The 27735-nt window shown below is 40.4% G+C and overlaps 1 protein-coding gene across 2 annotated transcripts; it reads left to right on the top strand.

Moving 5' to 3' along the window:
• On the top strand, window positions 1-26981 carry LOC124015794 (zinc finger protein 664-like). 2 transcript variants are annotated; one of them, XM_046331263.1, is made up of 2 exons: window positions 1-563; window positions 6065-7407. In XM_046331263.1, the coding sequence occupies exons 1-2, from the start codon at window positions 242-244 to the stop codon at window positions 7108-7110; spliced, it is 1368 nt and encodes a 455-aa protein (XP_046187219.1). In that variant the 5' UTR covers window positions 1-241; the 3' UTR covers window positions 7111-7407. The 2 variants fall into 2 exon arrangements, with proteins under 2 accessions (XP_046187219.1, XP_046187220.1); XM_046331264.1 differs by lacking the exons at window positions 1-563; window positions 6065-7407 and adding exons at window positions 23807-24385; window positions 25822-26981.
• Window positions 26982-27735: the final 754 nt, after the last annotated feature.

The following is a 27735-nucleotide window of genomic DNA, read 5'->3' as shown; positions in this document are numbered from 1 at the left end:
AACAGCTCGTCAACCACCTCCGTAGCTGTCTAGCCAACATAGCCGAAAGATACAACCTATTTATACTCTTTTGGTGTATATTAGCTACCGTGTTTTAGACACACTTCTGTCGTATCTACTTGTGAACCTATTTAATTTAATATTACGTTATTTTGTATTAGTCAGCTATAGTATCTGTCTGGTTAAGTTAGCACTAGCCTAGTCGCTAATGATAATAGCTGGCTAGCTAACATCCCCGAACATGAGCTCCCTAAACATCTCCCCTCCTGTTAAAGAAGAGGAGGTCTGCTGGACGGAGAAAGAAGCTCTGGGGCTGAACATTGTTGTGAAAGAGGAGGAGGAGGATGTCACAGTAAAACAAGAAGTAGAGGGTGAGGCTGTTACAGTGAAAGAAGAGAAAGACGTTTCAGTGAAAGAAGAGGAAGACTCGTTCAGAGTGAAAGATGAGGAGGATGTTACTGTGAAAGGAGAGGAGGATGCAGTTTTTGGAGTGAAGATGGAAGGGGAGATTACTGTCACATTGAAAGATGAAGAGGTGGAGATAGGAGATCCGATTAACATCAGTAAGTATCGCCTTAAATTGGTTTTCAACTTTGGATATCTGGAGTTGGCTGGTCAATACCTCTTCAACGGAGGGCCCTGGGATAATGACTGATATGTCTAGAATCAGACGACGTAGAGAGCAAGCTACTCCTTGTTTTCTCTGTTCCGTTTCCAAAAAGTGACTTAACATATACATTTGAGAAGGGTCTATCTGCTGACCGCAGACTGGGGGATATGGCATGTAGTGTTTTTAATGTAGTGATGATTTACTACACACCGTGCCCCCCGATAGTGCCATGTGAGAGTTGGGTTGGCTACACCAAAAATCATGGATATACTGACGAGATGTCTCTGCCCTCACAAGTGGAGTTGTTTTCCACAAAGCTGCACGGTGGGTTGTCTAGCTCCCGCGTATCCACCAATCCAAAGAAATGATCGATCTTATTATTATTATCTATTGTTTATAATCTATGAGGGTTGTTGACGTCAACCGCCTGTATTCAATGGAGAGAGATGCTAAGCTATGAGCATGAATATGCCTAACTCCAAAAGTGGTTTTATCAAAGTTGTCGGTATGTCACGTGTCCTGTCCACATAACAACCGAAGAATTACCAAACTTCTGTTTGATCAAGTATACCTCACGTAGTAAATAAGCCATTCATTTTGTTGTTGACCAAATTCAACACTAGCCCACTGGCATGACCTAGAGAGATAAAACCACTTGGATGCAACCTACTGTAACCTACTGCCATGACCTAGAGAGATACAACCTACCCTAACCTACTGGCTTGACCTAGAAAGATATAACCTACTATAAACTACTGACATGGCCTAGAGAGATACAACCTACTGTAACCTACTGGCATGACCTAGAGAGATACGACCTACTGTAGCCTACTGGAATGACCAAAATAGTTACAACCTACTGTTGGCTACTGGCATGACCTGGAGAGATACAACCACTGTAATCTACTGGCATGACCTAGAGAGATACAACCTACTATAATCTACTGGCATGACCTAGAGAGATACAACCTACTGTAATCTACTGGCATGACCTAGAGAGATACAACCTACTGTAGTCTACTGGCATGACCTCGAGAGATCCAACCACTTGGATACAACCTACTGTAACCTACTGGCATGACCTAGAGAGATACAACCTACTGTAATCTACTGGCATGACCTAGAGAGATACAACCTACTGTAGCCTACTGGCATGACCTCGAGAGATCCAACCACTTGGATACAACCTACTGTTGCCTACTGGCATGACCTAGAGAGAGAGAACCACTCGGATACAACCTACTGTAACCTACTGCCATGACCTAGAGAGATGCAACCTACTGTTGCCTACTGGCATGACCTAGAGAGAGAGAACCACTTGGATACAACCTACTGTAACCCACTGGCATGACCTAGAGAGATACAACCTACTGTTGCCTACTGGCATTACCTAGAGAGAGAGAACCTCTTGGATACAACCTACTGTAACCTACAGGCATGGCCTAGAGAGATACAACCTATCCTAACCTACTAGCATGGCCTAGAGAGATACAACCTACTGTAACCTACTGGCATGACCTAGAGAGATACAACCTACTGTAATCTACTGGCATGACCGAGAGAGATACAACCTACTCTAGTCTACTGGCATGACCTAGAGAGATACAACCTACTGTAGTCTACTGGCATGACCTAGAGAGATACAACCTACTGTAGCCTACTGGCATGACCAAGAGAGTTACAACCTACTGTAGCCTACTGGCATGACCTAGAGAGATACAACCTACTGTAACCTACTGGCATGATCTAGAGAGATAAAACCTACTGTAACCTACTGGCATGACCTAGAGAGATAAAACCACTTGGATACACCCTACTGTAACCTACTGCCATGACCTAGAGAGATACAACCTACTGTAGCCTACTGGCATGACCTAGAGAGAGAGAACCACTTGGATACAACCGACTGTAACCTACTGCCATGACCTAGAGAGATGCAACCTACTGTTGCCTACTGGCATGACCTAGAGCGAGAGAACCACTTGGATACAACCTACTATAACCTACTGCCATGACCAAGAGATAAACAACGTACTGTAGTCTACTGGCATGACCTAGTGAGATACAACCTACTGTAACCTACTGGCATGACCTAGAGAGATACAACCTACTGTAACCTACTGGCATGACCTAGAGAGATACAACCTACTGTAGCCTACTGGCATTACCTAGAGAGATACAACCTACTGTAGTCTACTGGCATGATCTAGAGAGATACAGCCTACTGGCATGACCTAGAGAGATACAACCTACTGTAGCCTACTGGCATGACCTCGAGAGATCCAACCACTTGGATACAACCTACTGTTGCCTACTGGCATGACCTAGAGAGAGAGAACCACTTGGGTACAACCTACTGTAACCTACTGCCATGACCTAGAGAGATGCAACCTACTGTTGCCTACTGGCATGACCTAGAGAGAGAGAACCACTTGGATACAACCTACTGTAACCTACTGGCATAACCTAAAGAGATACAACTACTGTAGCCTACTGGAATGACCTAGAGAGATACAACCTACTGTAACCTACTGGCATGACCTACAGAGATACAACCACTGGTATTGTGTGAAGATTGATCATTTAATAAAAAATGTCCGTTTTAGAATAAGACTGTAACCTAACAAAATGTGTAAAAAGGGACTGAATGCATGTATGTTCTAGGGCTGTCCCAGATAAATAAATACAAGTATTTTCTTTCTACCAATTGATTGTTTGAAATGTTATGACGTGTATTTTTCATATAGACACACAGAACCATATAGAACTTGAACTGAACTGATGTTTCAAGCGTTTGATTAAATAATTAAGACACACAAATGACTTGAGGAAGCAAGCGATCAATTTAACCAGAAGAAAATAACCAATTCCCGATCTGCTGCTGGCCTTCATAAATTCTGACATTATGCTCCTGACGTTTCTGGTAAAATTGGTCAACTTTTCCCACTTCCATTTTGAGTGCCAATTTATCTGACCATTTCTACCGATCTTTGTGCCAATTATGAACGAGTTACAACACTTGTTCGGCCCCGCCACTTCCTGGGTTGGTGAAGTGTGGTATTAAATTTAACAAATAATTCAGAGTCTCTCGCTCATCACCTGTAGAAGGCGGGGCTTCCAGCGACGTGTGGATTTAATCGTATGTTGTACCTAGTTTCCCTCCTTCAGGGAACAGTAGTTATAATGTTAAGCTTGTCAGATGATGAACTTAAATACGGGATCTTGCTGTCAGACAGTTTTTGTATTCAGATCTCTGAAATGCATTCTAACTACGTAACATTTAGTGTCTCCTTATGTTATGCTGGGAAAATAGTTTTCATAGGCACAGAAATCCTAAATAATTTCAGGGTTTGCTAAATCCGAGTCACCTTAAGATGATTGACAACACCCAAATGGATACTGTCATTAATGTGTTTTTTCAATAATTACTCATAATTCTTAATACTGTAGCTGTGTAGTTACAGTCACATGTTCAACTATCATCAGCTGATCCCGGAAATCATTTTCTGAATGACAGTCACATGACAAACATCACGACATGCAACTACAGCCAAAGTGCTTCTTCATTCATTACTCTGGTAAAGACAGTTATGCCGTGCTCCACGTTGGATCCAACATCTCTAACAAATTGATGTTTATAATGTTATTGTCTGCTTGATTTACAGTAGTCTCTCGTTAGTCTGTTTGCACACAGAGATACTTAGCTCATTACATGGCCCATTACACTGCACTCCACAAGAGAGACTGCATGGCAGTGTGCAGCAACTGTTATGCGAGTGCAGCAAGGAGCCACGGTAAGGTGCTAGCTAGCATTAAATGTATCTTATAAAAAACAATAGATCTTAACAATCACTAGTTAACTACACATTGTTGATGATATTACTAGTTTATCTAGCGTGTCCTGCGTTGCATATAATTGATGTTAATTTATCATTGAATCACAGCCTACTTCGCCAAACGGGTGATTTAACAAGCGCATTCGCAAAAAACACAGTCATTGCACCAATGTGTACCTACCTAACCATTAACATCAACGCCTTTCTTAAAATCAATACACAAGTAAAACATTTAAACCTGCACATATAGTTAATATTGCATGCTAACATGAATTTATTTTAACTAGGGAAATTGTGTCACTTCTCTTGCGTTCTGTGCAACAGAGTCAGGGTATATGCAGCAGTTTGGGCCACCTGGCTCATTGCGAACTGTGAAGACTTTCTTTTTAACAAAGACGGCCAACTTCGCCAAACGGGGGATGATTTAACAAAAGTACATTTGCGAAAAAAGCACAATCGTTGCACAAATGTACCTAACCATGAAGTATATATTTTTTTACCTGCATATTTAGTTAAAAGAAATTCATGTTAACGGGCAATATTAAACTAGGGAAAGTCGTCACTTCTCTTGTGTTCATTGCACTCAAAGTCAGGGTATATGCAACAGTTTGGGTAGCCTGGCTCGTTGCGAACTAATTTTACGTAATTATGACATAACATAGAAGGTTGTGCAATGTAACAGGAATATTTAGTCTTATGGATGCCACCCGTTAGATAAAATATGGAACGTGTCCGTATTTCACTGAAATTATAAACATTTAGTTTTCGAAATGATAGTTTCCGTATTTGACCATATTAATGACCTAAAGCCAGTATTTCTGTGTGTTATTGTATTATAATTAAGTCTATGATTTAAAGGGAGCGGTCTGAATGAGCGGTGGTAGGCAGCAGCATGCTCGTAAGCATTCATTCAAACAGCACTTTACTGCGTTTGCTAGCAGCTCTTTGCAATGCTTCAAGCATTGCGCTGTTTATGACTTCAAGCCTATCAACTCCCGATATTAGGCTGGTGTAACCGATGTGAAATGGATAGCTAGTTAGCGCCACTCGCTCTGAGACTTGGAGTGGTTGTTCCCCTTGCTCTGCATGGGTAACGCTGCTTCGAGGGTGGCTGTTGTCGATGTGTTCCTGGTTCGAGCCCAGGTAGGGGCTAGGAGAGGGACGGAAGCTATATTGTTACTCTGGCAATACTAAAGTGCCTATTAGAACATCCAATAGTCAAAGGTATATGAAATACAAATGGTATAGAGAGAAATAGTCCTATAATAACTACAACCTAAAACTTCTTACCTGGGAATATTGAAGACTCATGTTAAAAGAAACCACCAGCTTTCATATGTTCTCATGTTCTGAGCAAGGAACTTAAATGTTAGCTTTTTTACATGGCACATATTGCACTTTTACTTTCTTCTCCAAGACTTTGTTTTTGCATTATTTAAACCAAATTGAACATGTTTCATTATTTATTTGAGACTAAATTGATTTTATTGATGTACTATATTAAGTTAAAATAAGTGTTCATTGTTCATTCAGTATTGTTGTAATTGTCATTATTACAAATATATATATAAATCGTCCAATTAATCGGTACTGGCTTCTGACTTTGTTGTTCACACAGGAGAGAGAAGTGACTACCGTGGGTCCTCTGGGGAGCCTCAACAAAACCATGATGCTGACATGGCAGAGAAGAGTCTCCCCAGATCAAAACACTTCAAGAAACACCAGCAGAAACCCACAGGGAAGAAATCTCATTGCTGCTCTGACTGTGGGAAACATTGCAAGTCTTCATCAGAACTTAAAATACACCAGCGGGTACACACAGGAGAGAAATCTTATAGATGTGCTCAATGTGGGAAGAGTTACTTAAGATCAAAATCACTAAAAGTACACATGAGAATTCACACAAGAGAAAAAGCTTATAGCTGTGATCAATGTGGGAAGAGTTTCACTACATCTAGCTATCTGACAATACACCAGAGAACACATACAGGAGAGAAACCGTATAGCTGTACTCAATGTGGAAAGAGTTTTACTCATTCAAGCAACCTGCTATCACACCAGAGAAAACACACAGGAGAGAAATCTTATAGCTGTGATCAATGTGGGAAGAGTTTTACTCAGTCAAGCAACCTGGTATCACACCAGAGAACACACACAGGAGAGAAACCGTATACTTGTGCTCAATGTGGGAATAGTTTTACTACGTCTAGCCATCTGATTGTACACCAGAGAACACACACAGGAGAGAAACCTTATAGCTGTACTCAATGTGGGAAGAGTTTCACTCACTTAAGCAGCCTGGTATCACATAAGAGAAAACACACAGGAGAGAAACCTTATAGCTGTGATCAATGTGGGATGAGTTTTACTACATCGAGCCATCAGATTGTACACCAGAGAACACACACAGGAGAGAAACCTTATAGCTGTACTCAATGTGGGAAAAGTTTCACTCACTTAAGCAGCCTTGTATCACACAAGAGAAAACACACAGGAGAGAAACCTTATAGCTGTGATCAATGTGGGATGAGTTTTTCTACATCTAGCCATCAGATTGTACACCAGAGAACACACACAGGAGAGAAATCCCATAGCTGTGATCAATGTGACAAAAGATACTCTGATAAAAGATCTCTGATCAAACATCAGAAAATACATACATGAAGGAGTTGTTTCATGATATCAATTAAATAATGTCACAATGTAGAATGTTTTACACATTGTAGTAGCAGTTTTTTAATGTCACAATGTATAACCCTAAACGTTTGCCCCCCCCCTCCCCTGTTAAATTGATTTCAGCATGATATGGATATTAGCCTCATCAATGGAAATTGTTTTGTACTTTGCTCTGTTGTTCTTTCCCTCGATCCTGACTAGTCTGCCAGTCCCTGCCACTGAAAACATCCCCACAGCATCATGCTGCCACCACCATGCTTCACCGTAGGGATGGTGCCTGGTTTCCTCCAGATGTGATGCTTTGCATTCAGGCCAAAGAGTTCAATCTTGGTTTCATCAGACCAGAGAATCTTGTTTTTCATGGTCTTAGAGGCCTTTTTTGAACTCCAAGTGGGCTGTCATGTGACTTTTATTGAGGAGTGGCTTCTGGCTGGCCACTCTATTAGAGGTCGACCGATTAATTGGGCCGATTTCAAGCTTTCATAACAATCGGAAATTGGTATTTTTGGACACCGATTTACACCTTTATTTAATCTTTATTTAAGTAGGCAAGTCAGTTAAGAACACATTCTTATTTTCAATGACGGCTTAGGGACGGTGGGTTAACTGCCTCGTTCAGGGACAGATTTTCACCTTGTCAGCTCGGGGGATACAATCTTGCAACCTTACAGTTATCTAGTCCAACGCTATATAACCACCTGCCTCTCATTGCACTCCAAAAGGAGACTGCCTGTTACGCGAATGCAGTAAGCCAAGGTAAGTTGCTAGCTAGCATTAAACTTATCTTATAAAAAACAATCAATCAATCATAATCACTAGTTAACTACACATGGTTGATGATATTACTAGTTTATCTAGCGTGTCCTGCGTTGCATATAATCTGACTGAGCATACAAGGATACAAATATCTGACTGAGCGATGGTAGGCAGCAGCAGGCTCGAAAGCATTCATTCAAACAGCACTTTTGTGCATTTTGCCAGCAACTCTTTGTTGTGCGTCAAGCATTGCACTGTTTATGACTTCAAGCCTATCAACTCCCGAGATGAGGCTGGTGTAACCGATGTGAAATGGGTGCGCGCTAATAGCGTTTCAAACGTCACTCGCTCTGAGACTTGGAGTGGTTGTTCTCCTTGCTCTGCATGGGTAACGCTGCTTCGATGTTGGCTGTTGTCGTTGTGTTCCTGGTTTGAGCCCAGGGAGGAGCGAGGAGAGGAACGGAAGCTATATTGTTACTCTGGCAATACTTAAGTGACTATTAGAACATCCAATAGTCAAAGGTATATGAAATACAAATGGTATAGAGAGAAATAGTCCTATAATAACTACAACCTAAAACTTCTTACCTGGGAATATTAAAGACTCATGTTAAAAGGAACCACCAACTTTCATATGTTCCCATGTTCTGAGCAAGGAACTTAAACGTTAGCTTTCTTACATGGCACATATTGCACTTTTACTTTCTTCTCCAACACTTCATTTTTGCATTATTTAAACCAAATTGAACACGTTTAATTATTTATTTGAGGCTAAATTGATTTTATTGATGTATTATATTAAGTTAAAATAAGTGTTCATTCAGTATTGTTGTAATTGTCATTATTACAAACAACAGCAAAAAAATCATCCGATTAATCGGTATCGGCATTTTTGGTCCTCCAATAATTGGTATCTGCGTTGAAAAATCATAAACGGTCGACCTCTACACTCTATCATAAGGCCTGATTGATAGAGTGCTGTAGAGATGGTTGTCCTTCTGGAAGGTTCCCCTATCTCCACAGAGGATCTCTGGAGCTCGGTCACAGTGACCAGCGGGTTCTTGGTCACATCCTTGAACAAGGCCATTCTCCCCTGATTGCTATGTTTGAAGAGTCTTGGTGGTTCCAAACATCTTCCATTTAAGAATGATGTAGGCCACTGTGTTCTTGGGGACCTTCAATACTGCAGACATTTTTTTGGTACACAATCTTGTCTCTGAGCTCCACTGACAATTCCTTCGACCTCATGGCTTGGTTTTTGCTCTGACATGCGCTTTCAATTGTGGGACCTTGTATAGAAAGGTGTGTGCCCAAATCATGTCCAATCAATTGAATTTACCGCAGGTGGACTCCAATCAAGTTGTAGAAACATCTCAAGGATGATCAATGGAAACAGGATGCACCTGAGCTCAATTTTGAGTCTCATAGCAAAGGGTCTGAATACTTATGTAAATAAGGTATTTCTGTTTTTCATTATGCGTTATTGGGATGTCATTATGAGGTATTGTGTGTAGATTGATGAGGAACACAATATTATTTAATACATTTTAGAATAAGTCTGTAATGTGGAAAAAGTCAAGGTGTCTGAATACTTTCTGAATGTTCTGAATGTGCTGTTGGTTTACTGTTATAATATATGTTGTATGACTACACCAATACTGTTAATAAAGCAATGATGCAGAGATGTGGAAAATGCATGGCCAACCTTGCTGCTAGAGATCTAGCTACTGGGTGTGCAGGTTTCTGTTCCAGCCCTGCACTATCACCTGACATTGTGCTGATTATTTGGATTAGACACTTCAACTATTCAATAATGTCTTGTTTTGGAGTCAGATGGATGCCTAAACCCACTGCCCATTTCCACAGGTGTTCTTTATGATAGGAAATAAAGGGCTGATTCACAGAATGAACTATAGTGTCTTTTTGAGTCATTGAACATTCCCTGTTTGTCTGTTTTATTGTGTTGTTACTCTAATTTAGTCTGATATTACACAATCATTGTTTAATTCTGCTACATTTTAAAATTATTTTATTAATTTAAGCTTTATTTAACAAGGAAAGACCGTTAAGAGCCACTACTTATTTACAATGATGGCCTACCGGGGAACAGTTAACTGACTTGTTCAGGGGCAGAACGACATATTTTTACCTTGTCGGCTCGGGATTCGATCCACCAAACTTTTGGTTTCTGGCCCAATGCTCTAACCACTAGGTGACCTGCTGGCCCATAGGCGTGTCCAATTTAGACATGATGGGATTAGTATTGACCTCATAGCCGTGTCCAATGCACTTGTACATGTGGTTTGCTAATCCTCCCACATTGTTTCCATTTTGCTGAGATGTTTTCTCCATTTGAAATGATACTGTTAGAAATAGGTAAAGCACTCACACATCTGAAAACGTGTGTGTGTTAATCATTAATTAATAACTTGAAAGAAAACAAAAGGCTGATCGATACTGATCAGTGATTAGTCTCATAATGAGGCTCAGCATGTTGAAGGAGACCAGATTCGACTCATAATGAGGCTAACCATGTCGAAGGAGACCAGATTAGACTCATGATCAATGGTGGAAAAAGTACTCAATTGTCATACTTGAGTAAAAGTATAGAAAGTTACCCAGTAAAATACTACTTGAGTAAAAGTCTAAAAGTATGTTTTTTTATATATTTAAGTATCAAAAGTAAAAGTATGAATCAATTCAAATTCCTGATATTAAGCAAACCAGATGGAACCATTTTCTTGTTTTTTTAATTTACAGATAGCCAGGGGCACACTCCAACACATTTACATAATTTACAAATGAAGCATTTGTGTTTAGTGAGTCCTCCAGATAAGAGGCAGTAGGGACGACCAGGGATGTTCTCTGTTTAGTGAGTCCGTCAGATCAGAGGCAGTAGGGACGACCAGGGATGTTCACTTTATAAGTGCTGAATTGGTCCATTTTCTTGTCCAGCTAAGCATTATTTTGGGTGTCGGGGAAAATGTATTGAGTAAAAAGTCCATTGTTTTCTTTTAGGAATGTAGTGAAGTAAAAGTTGTCAAAAAATAAAATAGTAAAATAAAGTACAGATACCCCAAAACAATTACTTCAGTAGTACTTGAAATTATTTTTACTTAAGTACTTTACACCACTGGTACTGTGTTACAGCTGCTCTCTCCTCCTCAATGTCAGGAACCAGACCAGGTACTGTGTTACAGCTGCTCTTTCCTCCTCAATGCCATGTACTAGACCAGGTACTGTGTTACAACTGCTCTCTCCTCCTCAATGCAATGAACTAGGTCCAAAGCCCTCTCCTCCATGGTTTCCCCAACCTAAACTCACTGAGATAAGGTCCAAAGCCCTCTCCTCCATGGTTTCCCAACCTAAACTCACTGAGATGAGGTCCAAAGAGGTGACGTCTATTAGAGGTGGTATAGTTAACCACATGAGTAATCTTGCCTGAAGACTTGTTAGGTTCCCAAGCACTTTAATTTGGCCTCCATGTTTCATGGAAAGAGACCGCAAAGTTTAGCCCAGAGTGCGCCAGGTGGACATTGGGTTTGATTCAGACCCTACCAGTGTACCAGGTGGACATTAGGTTTGATTCAGACCCTGCCAGCAAGGCCAGAATAGCCTTATATAGAATAGAATAGAGAATAGTTCTCTCTCAATCATATAGAGAATTTGTGGACGGAACTGAAAAAGCGTATGCGAGCAAGGAGGCCTACAAACCTAACTCAGTTACACCAGCTATGGTGGACGAATGGGCCAAGATTCACCCAAGTTATTGTGGGAAACTTGTGGAAGGCTACCTGAAATGTTTGACCCAAGTTAAACAATTTAAACCTGTTGCGACTCTAGGGGCAGTATTTTCATTTTTTGAGAAAAAAAAACGTTCCCGTTTTAAATGGGATATTTTGTCAGGACAAGATGCTAGAATATGCATATAATTGACAGCTTAGGATAGAAAACACTCTAAAGTTTCCAAAACTGTAAAAATATTGTCTGTGAGTATAACAGAACTGATGTTGCAGGCGAAAAAGTACGTTGAAGAATAGCCGTAGGCGGCTACATTGCGTAAGTGGTGATGGCTCCCAGGGTGACTCTCGCGTAAAAAACAGAGGTAGCCATTACTCCAATCCGTCCTACTGAAAAACCAATTGTCCCGATGGATATATTTTCGAATAGATATTTGAAAAACACCTTGAGGATTGATTATAAACTACGTTTGCCATGTTTCTGTCGATATTATGGAGCTAATTTGGAATATTTTTCGCTGTTTTCGTGACTGCAATTTCCGGCGATTTCTCAGCCAAACGTGAAGAACAAATGGAGTCATTTCGCCTACAAAAATAATATTTTTGGAAAAAAGGAACAGTGGCTATCTAACTGGGAGTCTCGTGAGTGAAAACATCCGAAGCTCATCAAAGGTAAACGATTTAATTTGATTGCTTTTCTGATTTCCGTGACCAAGGTACCTGCTGCTAGCTGGACAAAATTCTATGCTAGGCTATCGATAAACTTACGCAAATGCTTGTCTAGCTGAGATGACAGGGTGATTAACAAAAGGCTAAGCTGTGTCTCAATATATTTCATTTGTGATTTTCATGAATAGGAATATTTTCTAGGGATATTTATGTCCGTTGCGTTATGCTAATTCGTGTCAGGCGATGATTACGCTCCCGCATGCGGGATGGGGAGTCAGTAGAGGTTTTAAAGGCTACCAAATACTAATTGAGTGTATGTAAACTTCTGACCCAATGGGAATAAATGCTGAAATAAATCATTCTCTCTACTATTATTCTGACATTTCACATTCTTAAAATAAAGTGTTGATCCTAACTGACCTGAGGCAGGGATTTTTTTACTAGGACTAAATGTCAGGAATTGTGAAAAACTGAGTTTAAATGTACTTGGCTAAGGTGTATGTAAAGTTCTGACTTCAACTGTACCTCATTCCCATATTGTTATTTATTGTTTTGCTCCTTTGCACCCCAGTATCTCTACTTGCACATTCATCTTCTGCACATCTATCACTCCAGTGTTTAATTGCTCATTTGTAATTACTTCGTCACTATGGCCTATTTATTGCCTTACCTCCCTAATCTTACCTCATTTGCACATACTGTATATAACCCTTTTCTCTTGATTTTTAGACTGTACGTTTGTTTATTCCATGTGTAACTCTGTGTTGTTTGTGTTGCACTGCTTTGATTTATCTTGGCCAGGTCACAGTTGTAAATGATAACTTGTTCTCTTCTGGCCTATCTGGTTAAATAAAGGTGAAATACAAAAATATAAAACATATGTGATAATTCAAAAACATAACTGGTTGTTCTTATAGGTTACCAGATCTTCAATACAACTAGCTTACTAAGTCTTTAACCACACTGTATCTTTACACTGTTGAGTAAAAACTCATGCTTCCTACATTTTAACTTGTCTGAAGACAAAATATACATTTTACTCAACTGAGTTACCCACTCCAGTCAGCAGATGGCGATGTGCGACTTTAAGGCAATGCTGTTAGTGTGACGTATAATCAAGTGGACAAAACGCTTCTTTCAACAGCAACAACAGTTAGTCAGACACCTCGGTAGCTTGCTAGACAAAGTAGACAAATATAAAGTTATTTAGACGCTTTAGTGTATATTAGCAACTGTGTTTTAAACCCACTTCTGTCGTCTAGTTAGTTATCCGATTTAATTTCATATTTACGGTGTTGTTGTTATTAGTCAGCTAGCAGTCTGGTTAAGTTAGCATTAGCATAGCTAACATCCCCGACCATGAGATCACTAAGCTACTCTCCTCCTGCTAAAGAAGAGGGGGGCTGCTGAACGGAGAAAGAGGATCTCGTCAAAGAGGAGGCGGAAGAGGGGTTGTTTCAATACAAAAACAAGTAGAGGGTGAGGCTGTTACCGTGAAAGAATAAAAGAAAGACGTTTCAGAGAAAGAAGAGGAAGACACGTTCAGAGTGAAAGAGGAGGATTCCGTTTTTGGAGTTGAAAGAGGAGGGGGAGATGATTGTCACATGGAAAAAGGAAGAGGAGGAAGAAGAGGAGGAAACCTGACATCTGGGCCCGGTTTCCCAAACGCATCGTAAGGCATCCAATGTTTCTAACGATGAATTTAGCCATATGATGGTTTTGAGAAACTGGGCCGTGATTAACACTCGTAAGTACTGTCTTAGCGAAATCTGCAAAAGCTACATCCATATTTTGACTTTAAAATTATTTATTTATAGCCATTGAATCTTGAAGAATATAAAACATGCTTCATGAGCTAAGTTCAACTGTTGTACCCTATCAGAACCCAAATTAGCCCTTTTTACTCTGTTGTTTAGAAACAATGTAAATAAACACTGTATAGGCTCAACATGGTTAAAACTATAATGTTGATCTCATGGATGGGTAGTCCTTGCATCCATAGGACTGTCTATGAATTTGAAAGTAGTTACATTTCTCCAACCTCATCATCTTATTACCAAAAACGGTGTTTGAACTGCAGATTAGTTGCTTGATTGATGTGTGGATGTTTTAAACAGCAACAAAATAGCTGCCCAGAGTGTAACCACTTTCAAATTCATAGAGAAAGCTATTGTAACCTTAACCCAACACCTAGCGACTTCATCAATAATTTTAGACATCTTGGTGTAACAATTATAAAGTGTTGGCGAAACATGCCTAGATTCAATTACATTCATGAATTGGTGTCATGTTCGGACCTTTATTTCCTTTGTTTTCTATTTATTTTAGTATGGTCAGGGTGTGAGTTGGGTGGGCAGTCTATGTTTGTTTTTCTATGATTTTGGGATTTCTATGTTTCGACCTAGTATGGTTCTCAATCAGAGGCAGGTGTCATTAATTGTCTCTGATTGAGAATCATACTTAGGTAGCCTGGGTTTCACTGTGTGTTTGTGGGTGATTGTTCCTGTCTCTGCACCAGATAGGACTGTTTGGGGTTTTTCCACATTTCTTGTTTTTGTAGTCAGTTGTTCATGTGTACCTTTACATATTAAAAAGAACCATGGACACTTACCACGCCGCATATTGGTCCTCTGATCCTTTTTGCCTCTCCTCTTCGGAAGAAGAGAATCACCCACCAACCAAGGACCAAGCGGCGTGGTAAAAGACAGCGACGACAGCAGCAGCAACAACAGCGGCCGGCATCACAGGACTCCTGGACATGGGAGGAGATACTGAACGGAGAGGGACCCTGGGCACAGGCTGGGGAAAACCCTTACAATTGGTTTGAAACCTTTGTTTTAAACCCTTCTCAAAGTCGGTGCCTTGACGGATTTGTAAAAAACATTTTGTCCTAAAACACTATTTATTTTTAAATGTAACCTTCAGTTAAGAATACATTCTTATTTAGAATGACTGCCTACCCCAGATGAAGCTGGGCCAATTGTGTGCCGCCCTATGGGACTCCCAATCACGTCCGGTTGTGATACAGCCTGGATTCAAACCAGGGTGTCTGTAGTGATGCCTCAAGCACTGAGATGCAGTGTCTTAGACTGCTGCGCCACTCGGGATCCCCTTAATCATGTTTTAGTGCTGTCCCCAACTAAAATAAATCTTGGTCAACCAAGAGTCATGTTTTTTTTCTACCAATCGCTCCATGTGTAAAAAAATAAATAATAGCCGACATAAAGCCAACAATTAAAAACATTGCAGCCTGCAGGCAGAAAATATCTTGAAAAAAATAAATATCCTAAAAATCACATTGGCTGTACATGGCCTGTCTACAACAAACTTGAAACATTGAATCAACTATCAACTGGGTCCTCCGAAACTAGTGATAGCAAGCTTGCGACATTGTATAAAATATTCTCGTCCCTCCGAGTTTCCCGCGCCATTGAGTTTTGCGACAGACACAGCTGTCGGCTATTTGTGCAAAGGATAAGAGCTATTTCGTTATTTTATGACATTTCCACTGGAACAGAGCATTACATTTTCACTTTCATGCTGAGTGGTTATCGAAAGTGCGAGAGCTGGAAATATTTTACAAAAATACATTGAGGAACTATTGTCATATGCAATTGATTATGATTAGACTTTGTTTACTTGTTGTTTGATTTGAAGAAAACATTTATTTGAGAAGCTCCACAACTCATTAGTGGTGGTGCTTTAAGACAATCAGAAATACTATCAGACATCCCCAAATGGGCACATTTATAGGCCTACATTTGCACTCAGGCCAGGTAGACTAGTCCTACTTCTATATGTGTAATCAGGTATGCATCCTTACTCAACATTGACAGGAGTGTTTCAAACATAAAACAATGAATAAATTGACAGAACTAACGCATCTTGCGGGATAAGGTCTGGGTGGTCTGCCATGGGCCGTTTCATTTAGTGTCCGTTTGGCTCGGCAAGGGGAATGATTGTATTTTCCCATAGTATGTTTTACCGAAGTTGACAGACTGAAAGGGAGTGTAACTTTATGACTATTGTGGATTCGGGCTAAACTTTGAACATTGAGATATTAAAGACATGATAGATCAGACGTAGAGTATATAAAGGAGTGAGATCTGTAGAAAGACAGAGTGGCTGTGGAATGTGCTGGGTGGACGGGAGGAGATCACAGGATTGCTTTAGGGCAAGCGGATGGACATCTCTGGATTAGGCGAAGGAGGGGTTGAGGTCAGGAGATCAGGTCAGATCCCCTGAAGGGAGTAATAAGGGTTTTGTATTATGTTATCCTTTTCCTGTCGACCCAGAAGATGTAAGGATTGGAGAGGAGGAGTGTCCAAAATGGGGTATATATTAGAGGTCGACCGATTAATCAGAATGGCCGATTGATTAGCGCCAATTTCAAGTTTTCCTAACAATTGGAAATCGGTATTTTGGGGCGCCAATTTTTAAAAACTATTATTTTATTTGTATTTTTTAGTTAAGAACTAAAATAAAGCCAGCAGCTCTTTGTTGTGCGTCAAGCATTGCGCTGTTTATGACTTCAAGCCTATCAACTCCCGAGATGAGGCTGGTGTAACGAAAGCTATACTGTTACACTGGCAATACTAAAGTGCCTATAAGAACATCCAATAGTCAAAGGTTAATGAAATACAAATGGTATAGAGGGAAATAGTCCTATAATTCCTATAATAACTACAACCTAAAACTTCTTACCTGGGAATATTGAAGACTCATATTGTAACTCCCATCCCGTGTCCGGGATCGTTGTCATCATCTGAAACTAATTATCATAACGCAACGGACATAAATATTACGAGAAAATATTCCTTTTCATGAAATCACAAGTGAAATATCTTGAAACACAGTTTAGCCTTTTGTTAATCATCCTGTCATCTCAGATTTTGAAAATATTCTTTACAGCCAAAGCAAAACAAGCATTTGTGTACGTTTATCGATAGCCTAGCATATCCAGCTAGCAGTAGGCAACTTGGTCACGAAAATCAGAAAAGCAATCAAATTAAATCGTTTACCTTTGATGAGCTTCGGATGTTTTCACTCACGAGACTCCCAGTTAGATAGCAAATTTTCCTTTTTTTACCAAAATATTATTTTTGTAGGCGAAATAGCTCAGTTTGTTCTTCACGTTTGGCTGAGAAATCGGCCGGAAATTGCGGTCACGAAATCCCCGAAAAATATTCCAAGTTAGCTCCATAATATCGACAGAAACATGGCAAACGTTTATAATCAATCCACAAGGTGTTTTTCAAATATCTATTCGATAATATATCCACCGGGACAATTGGTTTTTAAGTAGGACCGAGAGGAAAAATGTCTACTTCTGTATTTTACGCAAGAATCACTCTGAGAGCCATCAGGTAACCACTTGCGCAATGTAGCCGCTTACGCTCATTCTTCAACATATATGTGTGAAACTACGTCACAATGCTGTAGACACCTTGTAGACACCTTAAAACTCCTTCATGTATTTTCTGACGTTTGATCAGAGATCTTTTATCAAAGTATCTCGTCACACTGATCACAGGTATAAGGTTTCTCTCCTGTGTGTGTCCTCTGGTGTTGATTCAGCTGGCCAGATTGATCAAAACTCTTCCCACATTGATCACAGCTATAAGGTTTATCTCCGGTGTTTGTTCTCTGGTGTGATTTCAGGCCGGTTGACAAAGTAAACCTATTCCCACATTGACCACAGCTAAAATATTTCTCTCCTGTGTGGATTCAGGCAGAGCTTTCTCCTATAGAGCTCCATTTTTATGGAATGGTCTGCCTACCCATGTGAGAGACGCAGACTCGATATCAACCTTTAAGTCTTTATTGAAGACTCATCTCTTCAGTAGGTCCCATGGTTGAGTGTAGTCTGGCCCAGGAGTGTGAAGGTGAACGGAAAGGCATTGGAGCAACGAACCGCCCTTGCTGTCTCTGCCTGGCTGGTTCCCCTCTCTCCACTGGAATTCTCTGCCTCTAACCCTACAGGGGCTGAGTCACTGGCTTACTGGTGCTCTTTCATGCCGTCCCTAGGAGGGGTGCGTCACATGAGTGGGTTGAGTCACTGTTGTGGCTATTCTTGGCCTTGTCTCAGGATGGTAGGTTGGAGGTTGAAGATATCCCTCTAGTGGTGTGGGGGCTGTGTTTTGGCAAAGTGGGTGGGGTTATATCCTGCCTGTTTGGCCCTGTCCGGGGGTATCATCGGATGGGGCCACAGTGTCTCCTGACCCCCCCCTGTTTCAGCCTCCAGTATTTATGCTGCAGTAGTTTATGTGTCAGGGGGCTAGGATCAGTCTGTTATATCTGGAGTATTTATACTGTCTTATCCGGTGGCCTGTGTGAATTTAAGTATGCTCTCTCCAATGCTATCTTTCTTTCTCTCGGAGGACCTGAGCCCTAGGACCATGCATCAGGACCACCTGGCATGATGACTCCTTGCTGTTCCCAGTCCACCTGGCCGTGCTGCTGCTCCAGTTTCAACTGTTCTGCCTGCGGCTATGGAACCCAGACCTGTTAACCAGACGTGCAAACTGTCTCAGACCTGCTGTTTTCAACTCTCTAGAGACAGCAGGAGCGGTAGAGATACTCTAAATGATCAGCTATGAAAAGCCCACTGACATTTACTCCTGAGGTGCTGACCTGTTGCACCCTCGACAACTACTGTGATTATTATTATTTGACCATGCTGGTCATTTATGAACATTTGAACATCTTGGCCATGTTCTGTTATAATCTCCACCCGGCACAGCCAGAAGAGGACTGGCCACCCCTCATAGCCTGGTTCATAGCCTGGTTCACCTAGCAATAACACAGAATTACTGTAGGACCCATAACATCACCTAACAACAAGATAGACCTACTGTTGGACCCATAACTTCACCTAACAACAATATAGACCTACTGTAGGACCCATAACATCATCTAACAACAACATAAACCTACTGTAGGACCCATAACTACACCCACCAACAACATAGACCTACTGTAGGACCTATAACATCACCTAACAAAACTTAGACCTATTGTAGGACCTATAACAACACTGAGCAACAACGTAGACCAACTGTCGGACCCATAACATCACCGAACAACATAGGACCAATAACTTCACCTAAGAACAACATAGACCTATTTTAGGACCCATAACTTCACCTAACAACAACATAGACTTACTGTAGGACCTATAACTTCACCTAACAACAGCATAGACCTACTGTAGGACCAATACCATCACCTAACAACAACATAGACCTAGCGTAGGACCCATAATTTCACCTAACAACAACATAGACCTACTGTAGGACCAATAACTTCACCGAACTACACCATATTTAACCCACTCAATTGGGTTTCTGGGTAATCCACAGCAGATTTTTGGAGAATTTGAAAATTGAGTGGTCCTGGGATAGAAATGTATAAAGTTGACATTACATCATACATTAGCAATTTCTGTTTTAGTAACTACTGTTGTTGGTTTCGCGTCAAATAAGCCTCACTTTATATGTCACTTGCCAAATCTTCGTTTTCCATGTGTGTTTTATGCTAAAGTTCCATCTTTCAAGTTGGTAGCTAACTGGAAAATAATATAATAATAATAATAATAATAATAAAATGCATTCATCTTTAGGAGCGCTATTTTTGCCCTGTCGACTACTGATCATTCAAAGTATATGTTTTATAAACTCATGAACACCAGCCAGTTTATCAGCCCGGTTTTGTTAGTTTAGGTGTATATACTTCTTCGCCACCAGAGGGGGACATTTTTCGGGTAAATTTGATATATTTTGATACTAAAATGGATGAAAGTTTATTCTGATGTTGTGAATATGAGATTACACATGGAAACAATGTATTCATTTTATTATTGTAAATTAGGAATTAGTAGGAATTGTTAAATCCACTGTACAATCACAATGACTTTAATGGACATTTCAATCGTTTTTTGTTAGTATATTGTAGGGCAGATTTATGGAGAATTGCTGTGGGAGTGCTATTTATATCACGTCACTACTGATCATTCATCCATACTGTGTGTGTCCCATCATTGCAGCTTTAGAAATAAATGAACCCTCCATTCATTTGCTCCTTCCTGTGTTGACTCACTGACTTGGGGGACCAGGAAGGTCACACTAGGTCGATATCTAGCTCAAGCTTGCAAACGTTAACCAAACCTCATGATTTTCATGAACTGTGTGGTTATGTTATTTAGTGGGAATGTGTTAGCATGGTGGGCTCTGATGCCTTCTTGCCGTGGGTTCAAAACAACAGAGGAAATCAATTTGCTTGCTCCTTTTTTGTTGTTGTCAACATTTCAATAGGGATGTTACATTAGACACCGGAGGTACGAGGCATGCGTCCAAATCGCTAAGCAGTAAACTTCAAAGCAGTGTGCCGATGCCTGTATCACTTTATCAGCAGCATGTCATCAATGGGGTCTGAAGATTAATTTCGTTGAAACAACCACCTGATTGGTTTGGTATTGGGATTGTTTGACATTGCAGCCAACTGCTGACTGACAGACCTACAAATCACCTTGCATCATAAATAACTACTCATTATTATTTATAAATCAGTTGTCCAGTCATAATTTACCCACAATGCAGCATGGATTTGATGTTCTCAAACATGGCCAGTGGTTTAGTAGATGACACAAAGGCTACACTGCGCAGGCACTACGACGTGTGTGACGTCATCTATAATAATGTGGCTGTTCTAAATTCTGTGTCGCTCAAAGCCTTGAGTAATGAACCTATTTTTGACACAATTGGTTGGAAAGTGTCAATGCTTCAGGAATCTTTGTTTCCCCATCCCTACTTTCAGCATGTTCTCTGTGAAGTAGACTATGGGAGTTTTGTAACTTTTACAACCTTGAATTACTGCTAGCTCACTAGCTGACTGACATCTGTAATCTTTCTATTTTGGATATTGGGGATTTTCCCTGACATCATTCTGTATGTCTCTGCTCTTTTGATCTGCAGTTATGTTTTAGTTGGGTTTTGTTAATCGGGTTCTACCTGGTCTCTCTCTGATAGTCGGGCTCCAGCTCGCTGACCATAGCTAATTTGCTAAATAGCTAATGTTAGCTGGCCGGCTAAGATATCTGCATATAGCTAATATTCTTTGATTTTTGGTTAGATGGCGTTATGTATTTCCAAAACGTTGGTTTACTTCAATCACTCAAGTCATGAGTGCAAACGATTGATTTAATTTGAAGTTCTACATTTGATGTTATTTCTGTTGTAGTTTACATCATAGGGAATAGGCTGGTCCTCCATATTACATCACACCTGACTTTGTCATACTTCTGAATTCTGATCGGTTCACATCACACCTGCCCAGACCCACGAGAACACACCTCCATCTCCATTAACTACATCACACCTGCCCAGACCCACTAGAACACACCACCATCTCCATTAACAACAGCACACCTGCCCAGACCCAGTAGAACACAGCCCCATCTCCAGCGCCCGCATCAGCACCATTTTATTTCTCTCCGACACTTTCAACTTTTAGATAAAAAAGCATTTGACCTTTCCGTTGTGTTAACAACGGAGGATTGTTTGATTTCCAGGCTTTAATTAAGTATAATATTTAAGATGATTGACGAGAAAAGTATCGTCCAACTCTGGGGTATCTCACTGCACACTCAAATGCCATGTCCTGAAATATGCAGACAGACAGATTAAAAGTAATTTTACATTGTATAATTGTACTTCTGACAGACAACTTTCTAACTCCGCCCATAACTTTATGACGTCATAACATTCCCAGAAGGATTGTTGAGTCATTGTTAGTTTTACACTGAAGACATAACTCTGCCGTTGTGCTGTAGAATTGTATAATAAGGGACTATCATTTGTCCCAAAATCACTGGCCACAGACATTGATGCAGTTAAAGACTTCCAAAAGTTTTTCTGCAGTTTGAGATCGACTGAGTTTTTAAAATATTTTTTACACCTGCCAATGTAAATCCATTGAACGAGACAAGTTACCAGACAGGACATATTGCTAATGCTCTTCCCAACAATAATCTGAATGACAATTAACTTGTGGGCGGTGGTGGTGATGACGTCCTATTGGATGACATCGTCTATCGGGATTCCCCCAAAAAGAAGACGCTCTGGATTGATCACTGGAGTCAGATGTGAAGGAGGAGGTTGATCATCCGGAGTCAGATGTGAAGGAGGAGGTTGATCAACTGGAGTCAGGTCTGAAGGAGGAGGTTGATCATCAGGAGTCAGATGTGAAGGAGGTTGATCATCATGAGTCAGATGTGAAGGAGGAGGTTGATCATCATGAGTCTGATGTGAAGGAGGAGGTTGATCATCAGGTGTCAGATTTGAAGGAGGAGGTTGATCATCAGGAGTCAGATGTGAAGGAGGAGGTTGATCATCAGGAGTCAGATGTGAAGGAGGAGGTTGATCATCAGGAGTCAGATGTGAAGGAGGAGGTTGATCTTCTGGAGTCAGGTGTGAAGGAGGAGGTTGATCATCAGGAGTCAGATGTGAAGGAGGCGGTTGATCTTCTGGAGTCAGATGTGAAGGAGGAGGTTGATCATCAGTGAACCTCTAGGATTGTGGCTTGGCTGGCATTTAAACTTCCAGCTTGGTCAAATAATTTGATACATTGAATGTTGATATTTTGAACCTGTTATATATTTGTACCTCCTGTTTCATGAAGGGATGTCACTAAGTACTGCCCCTATATATACAGTGCATTCGGATAGTATTCAGACCCCTTCACGTTTTCTACATTTTGTTGTTACTGCTTTATTTGAAAATGTATTAAATAAAACATTTTCCTCATCAATCCACACACAATACCCCATAATGACATCACAATAGACCATAATGACATCACAATACCGCATAATGACAAAGCAAAAACAGGTTTTTATAAATGATAAATTAAATAAGGACAATTCTAAGTGACCCCAAACTTTTGAAAGGTAGTGTATTGTTACACCATGTAGGAGCAGTATAGACCTAGTCTGTTTATTATATACAATCTACATGATGTATTGTTACACCATGTAGGAGCAGTATAGACCTAGTCTGTTCATTATATACATCTACATGATGTATTGTTACATCATGTAGGAGCAGTATAGACCTAGTCTGTTCATCATATACATCTACATGATTTATTGTTACATCATGTAGGAGCAGTATAGACCTAGTCTGTTCATTATATACATCTACATGATGTATTGTTACACCATGTAGGAGCAGTATAGACCTAGTCTGTTCATTATATACATCTACATGATATATTGTTACACCTTGTAGGAGCAGTATAGACCTACAGTAGCTAGCTACTTATTTAGATGTTGTTTGACTTAACGAAACTGCCTTAAATGAGCTCTAGTAAACATTTTTTTATTCACACTAATCATTCAACACATTCCATTCTTTGTATGTCTCAAAATAATAGTATTATTTAATTACATCCATTTAAAAAGAATCTTTGTCTGAAAATAAATATGATCCTCAACTGCGTTTCCCCTCCAGTCAGCAGGCGGCGATGTGCATCTTTCTGGCGACACCTGCCAGCGTGACGGTTCTTCAGAAATAGCTCGTCAACCACCTTGGTAGCTTGCAAGCCAACATAGCCGAAAGATTCAAGCTAATTAATTATACGCTTTCGGTGTATATTAGACACTGTGTTTTAGACACACTTCTGTCGTATCTAACCTATTTAATTTCATATTACGTTATATTTTATTAGTCAGCTATAGTAGCTGGCTGGTTAAGTTATAGCACTAGCCGCTAATGCTAGCTAGCTAACATCCCTGACCATGAGCTCCCTAAACTACTCCCCTCCTGTTAAAGAAAAGGAGGTCTGCTGGACGGAGAAAGAAGCTCTGGGGCTGAACATTGTTGTGAAAGAGGAGAAGGAAGAGGAGGATGTCACAGTTAAAAAAGAAGTAGAGGTTGAGGCTGTTACAGTGAAAGAAGAAGAGAAAGACGTTACTGTGAAAGAAGAGAAAGACACGTTCAGAGAGAAAGAGGAGGATGCCGTTTTTGGAGTGAAGATGGAAGGGGAGATTACTGTCACATTGAAAGATGAAGAGGTGGAGATAGGAGACCTGATTAACACCAGTAAGTACCGCCTTAAATGTGTTTTTAACTTTGGATATTCGGAGTTGGCCCGTCAATACCTCTTCAACGGGGGGCCCTAGTATGAAGTCTAGAATCAGACGACGTAGAGAGTAAGCTACCCCTTGTTTTTTCCTTTCCGTTTCCAGAAAGTGACTTAACATATATATTTGAGAAGGGTCTATCTGCTGACCGCAGACTGGGGGGCACGGCATGTAGTGATTTTCGTGTGGTGATGTTTTAATACACACCGAGCCCCCCAATAGTGCCATGCGAGAGTTTGGTTGGCTACACCAAAGATTGTGGATATACTGACAAGATGTCTCTCTGTCCTAACAAGGGGAGTCGTTGTCCACAAAGTGGCCAAGCGGGTTGTCTAGCTCCCACCTATCCTTTCTTTGGATTGGTGGATACATGTTCTTATTGTACTTCAACCGCCTGTATTCAATGGAGAGAGATGCTAAGCTACTAGCATGAATATGCATAGTGATCTGGAGGCAACTCCTATAATGTTTTTATCAGAGTTGCCGGGGTGGCAGATAGCCTAGTGATTCGACCGTTGGGCCAGTAACAGAAGGGTTGCAAGATCGAATCTCCGAGCTGACAAGGTAAAAATCTGTCGTTCTGCCCCTGAACAAGGCAGGTAACCCACTGTTCCTAAACCGTCATTGAAATTAAGAATTTGTTCTTGACTGATTTGCCTAGTAAAATAAAGGTTAAAAAAAATGTTACGTAACAACTGTGGGAGAAAGATGTACATATAGGGAGGAACATAATACTGTAACACAAGAGAAAGATACACTTAGAGTGCATTTGCCATTCTGGTAAAATGCATTGTCTATTTTATAGGACAGGAGGCCAGAGTAAGGCTGTGAGAGCATAGGACAGCTGGACAAACCAAGGTCAGAGGGACATACAAAGGAGGGGGTCAGCCACACGACCAACTGATGGACTATAGACATAGGCCATATATTTTTAGGACATGAAGATGCTGAAGGATTGTCAGAAGAGACACATAGTCTACGAGTCCTAATAAGGACAGACATCAGGAGATCTGCATGGAGGAATGGGCCAAAATACCAGCAACAGTGTGTGACAACATTACAGAAAACATTTGACCTCTGTCATTGCCAACAAAGGGTATATAACAAAGTATTGAGATAAACTTTTGTTATTGACCAAATACTTATTTTACACCATAATTTGCAGAGAAATTAATTTAAAATCCCACAATGTGATTTTCTGGATTTTTTAAAATCATTTTTGTCTGTCATAGTTGAAGTGTACCTATGATGAAAATTACAGGCCTCATCTTTTTAAGTGGGAGAACTTGCACAATTTGTACTTTTTTGCCCCACTGTATATGTTTCACAAGTTTGGCCACACAGTACAGCACAGTAGACAACTAAGTAACTAGATAATCTGTTTGTCTTTGACAGGAGAGAAACCAGACTCTCCCTCTGACAACGGAAAGAGTCCTTCAGGGAAATCAGACCCAGAGACGCCCAAAGCAAAAGGAGGACATCACTGCTCCCACTGTGGAAAGAGTTTTACCAAGTTAGGGAACCTGCACAGGCATGAGAGGACACACACAGGAGAAAAACCTTTCCAATGCTCCCAGTGTGGAAAGAGTTTTAGCGAATTAGGTTACCTATTAATACATAAGAGAATCCACTCTGGAGAGAAGCCTTACCACTGCTCCAAATGTGGAATGACTTTTACCTGGTTAGGGAGTCTGAAATCACACAAGAGAATACACACGGGAGAAAATCCTTTTCAATGTTCCCACTGTGGAAAGAATTTTACCCAGTTAGGGAACCTAAATCGGCACAAGAGGACACACACAGGAGAGAAGCCTTATCACTGTTCCCAATGTGGAAAGAGTTTTAGGGGTTTAGTGAGCTTGAAACACCATGAGAGGACACACACAGGAACAAAGCCTTACCAATGCTCCCTGTGTGGAATGAGTTTTACCCAGTTAAAGTCCATGAAATTACATGGAGGAATACATACAGGAGAGAAGCCTTATCAATGTTCCCAGTGTGGAAATAATTTTATGGGTTTAGTGAACTTGAAACAGCATGAGAGGATACACCCACAAGAAAAGCCATACCAATGCTCCCTGTGTGGAAAGAGTTTTACCAAGTTGGAGGGTCTGACAAGGCATGAGAGGACACACTCAGGAGGGGATAAGCCCTACCACTGCTCCCTGTGTGGAAAGAGTTTTACCAAGTTAGGGGGTCTGACAAGGCATGAGCGGACACACACAGGAGGGGATAAGACCTACCACTGCTCCCACTGTGGAAAGAGATTTAACCGGTTAAGGCATCTGAATAAGCATGAAATAATACATACACAGGAAGAGAAGACTTACCACTGCTCTCAATGTGGAAAGATATTTTCCCAGTCAGAGGACCTGAAATCACATGAGAGAATAGAGAGACTGTGTTCTGACTTGTGTTTTTGACTGAGAATTTGTGTTTTTGTTTATCACATTAAATCATATTGTTTAAATGAAAATCTGATCAAGAAAATAGGCCTGTTTTTGTTTTTTTCATCTTGATCATGTCTAAAATCAAATTAAATATTTTAAAATGTGTATTTCGTTTTCATTATGAGTTTTGATTGATTGTGTACAAGTATAAACCCTCTGATGTTGTTCATGATATGATTTGGATATTGCTAAATGTAAATTATTATATAAGGAAGTAAGTAGCCTTGGCTTGTAGCTGTTTCTGTAATGTGAGGCAGCTTGATGTACAAGTACTTCACCTGGACAAGACAATAGTCTATTAAGTTATTATATAGATTATTGAATTTTGCTATTCTTCACTCCAACCTTGAATTTGATTTGATATATGATTTGGATAATGCTAAATTACTTTGATTTGAAACAGCTGCAGCCAAATATATTGGCACCCTTACACTAAGAAATAATTCCCTATTTCTTCTCAAATCAGTTGAAATTGATGGTGGTCTGGTACCACTACTATACTATGATGGTCTCCACATCTTGTCATCAAATGTATCTTTATAAAGCCTTTTTTACATCAGCCGATGTCACAAAGTGATGTACAGAAACTCAGCCTAAAATCCCAAACAGCAATGCAGATATAGATGCACGGTGGCACCCCATTTAAGGTTCCACCTGCCGCCTGTATTTGGGAGGTAGTTCTGTAGTTGTATCTAGCCAGACTAGAAGGGTTCATGTAGATTGTTGGTAGAGAGGTAGTTCTGTAGTTGTTTACAGCCAGACTGGAAGGGTTCATGAAGATTGTTGGTAGAGGGGTAGTTATGTAGTTGTATACAGCCAGACTGGAAGGGTTCATGTAGATTGTTGGTAGAGAGGTAGT

This window comes from Oncorhynchus gorbuscha, linkage group LG26 (genome assembly GCF_021184085.1).
Source record: "Oncorhynchus gorbuscha isolate QuinsamMale2020 ecotype Even-year linkage group LG26, OgorEven_v1.0, whole genome shotgun sequence".
Taxonomy (NCBI): domain Eukaryota; kingdom Metazoa; phylum Chordata; class Actinopteri; order Salmoniformes; family Salmonidae; genus Oncorhynchus; species Oncorhynchus gorbuscha.
Note: the sequence above shows the minus strand (reverse complement) of the source record. Positions and strands in the feature narration are given on the sequence as shown.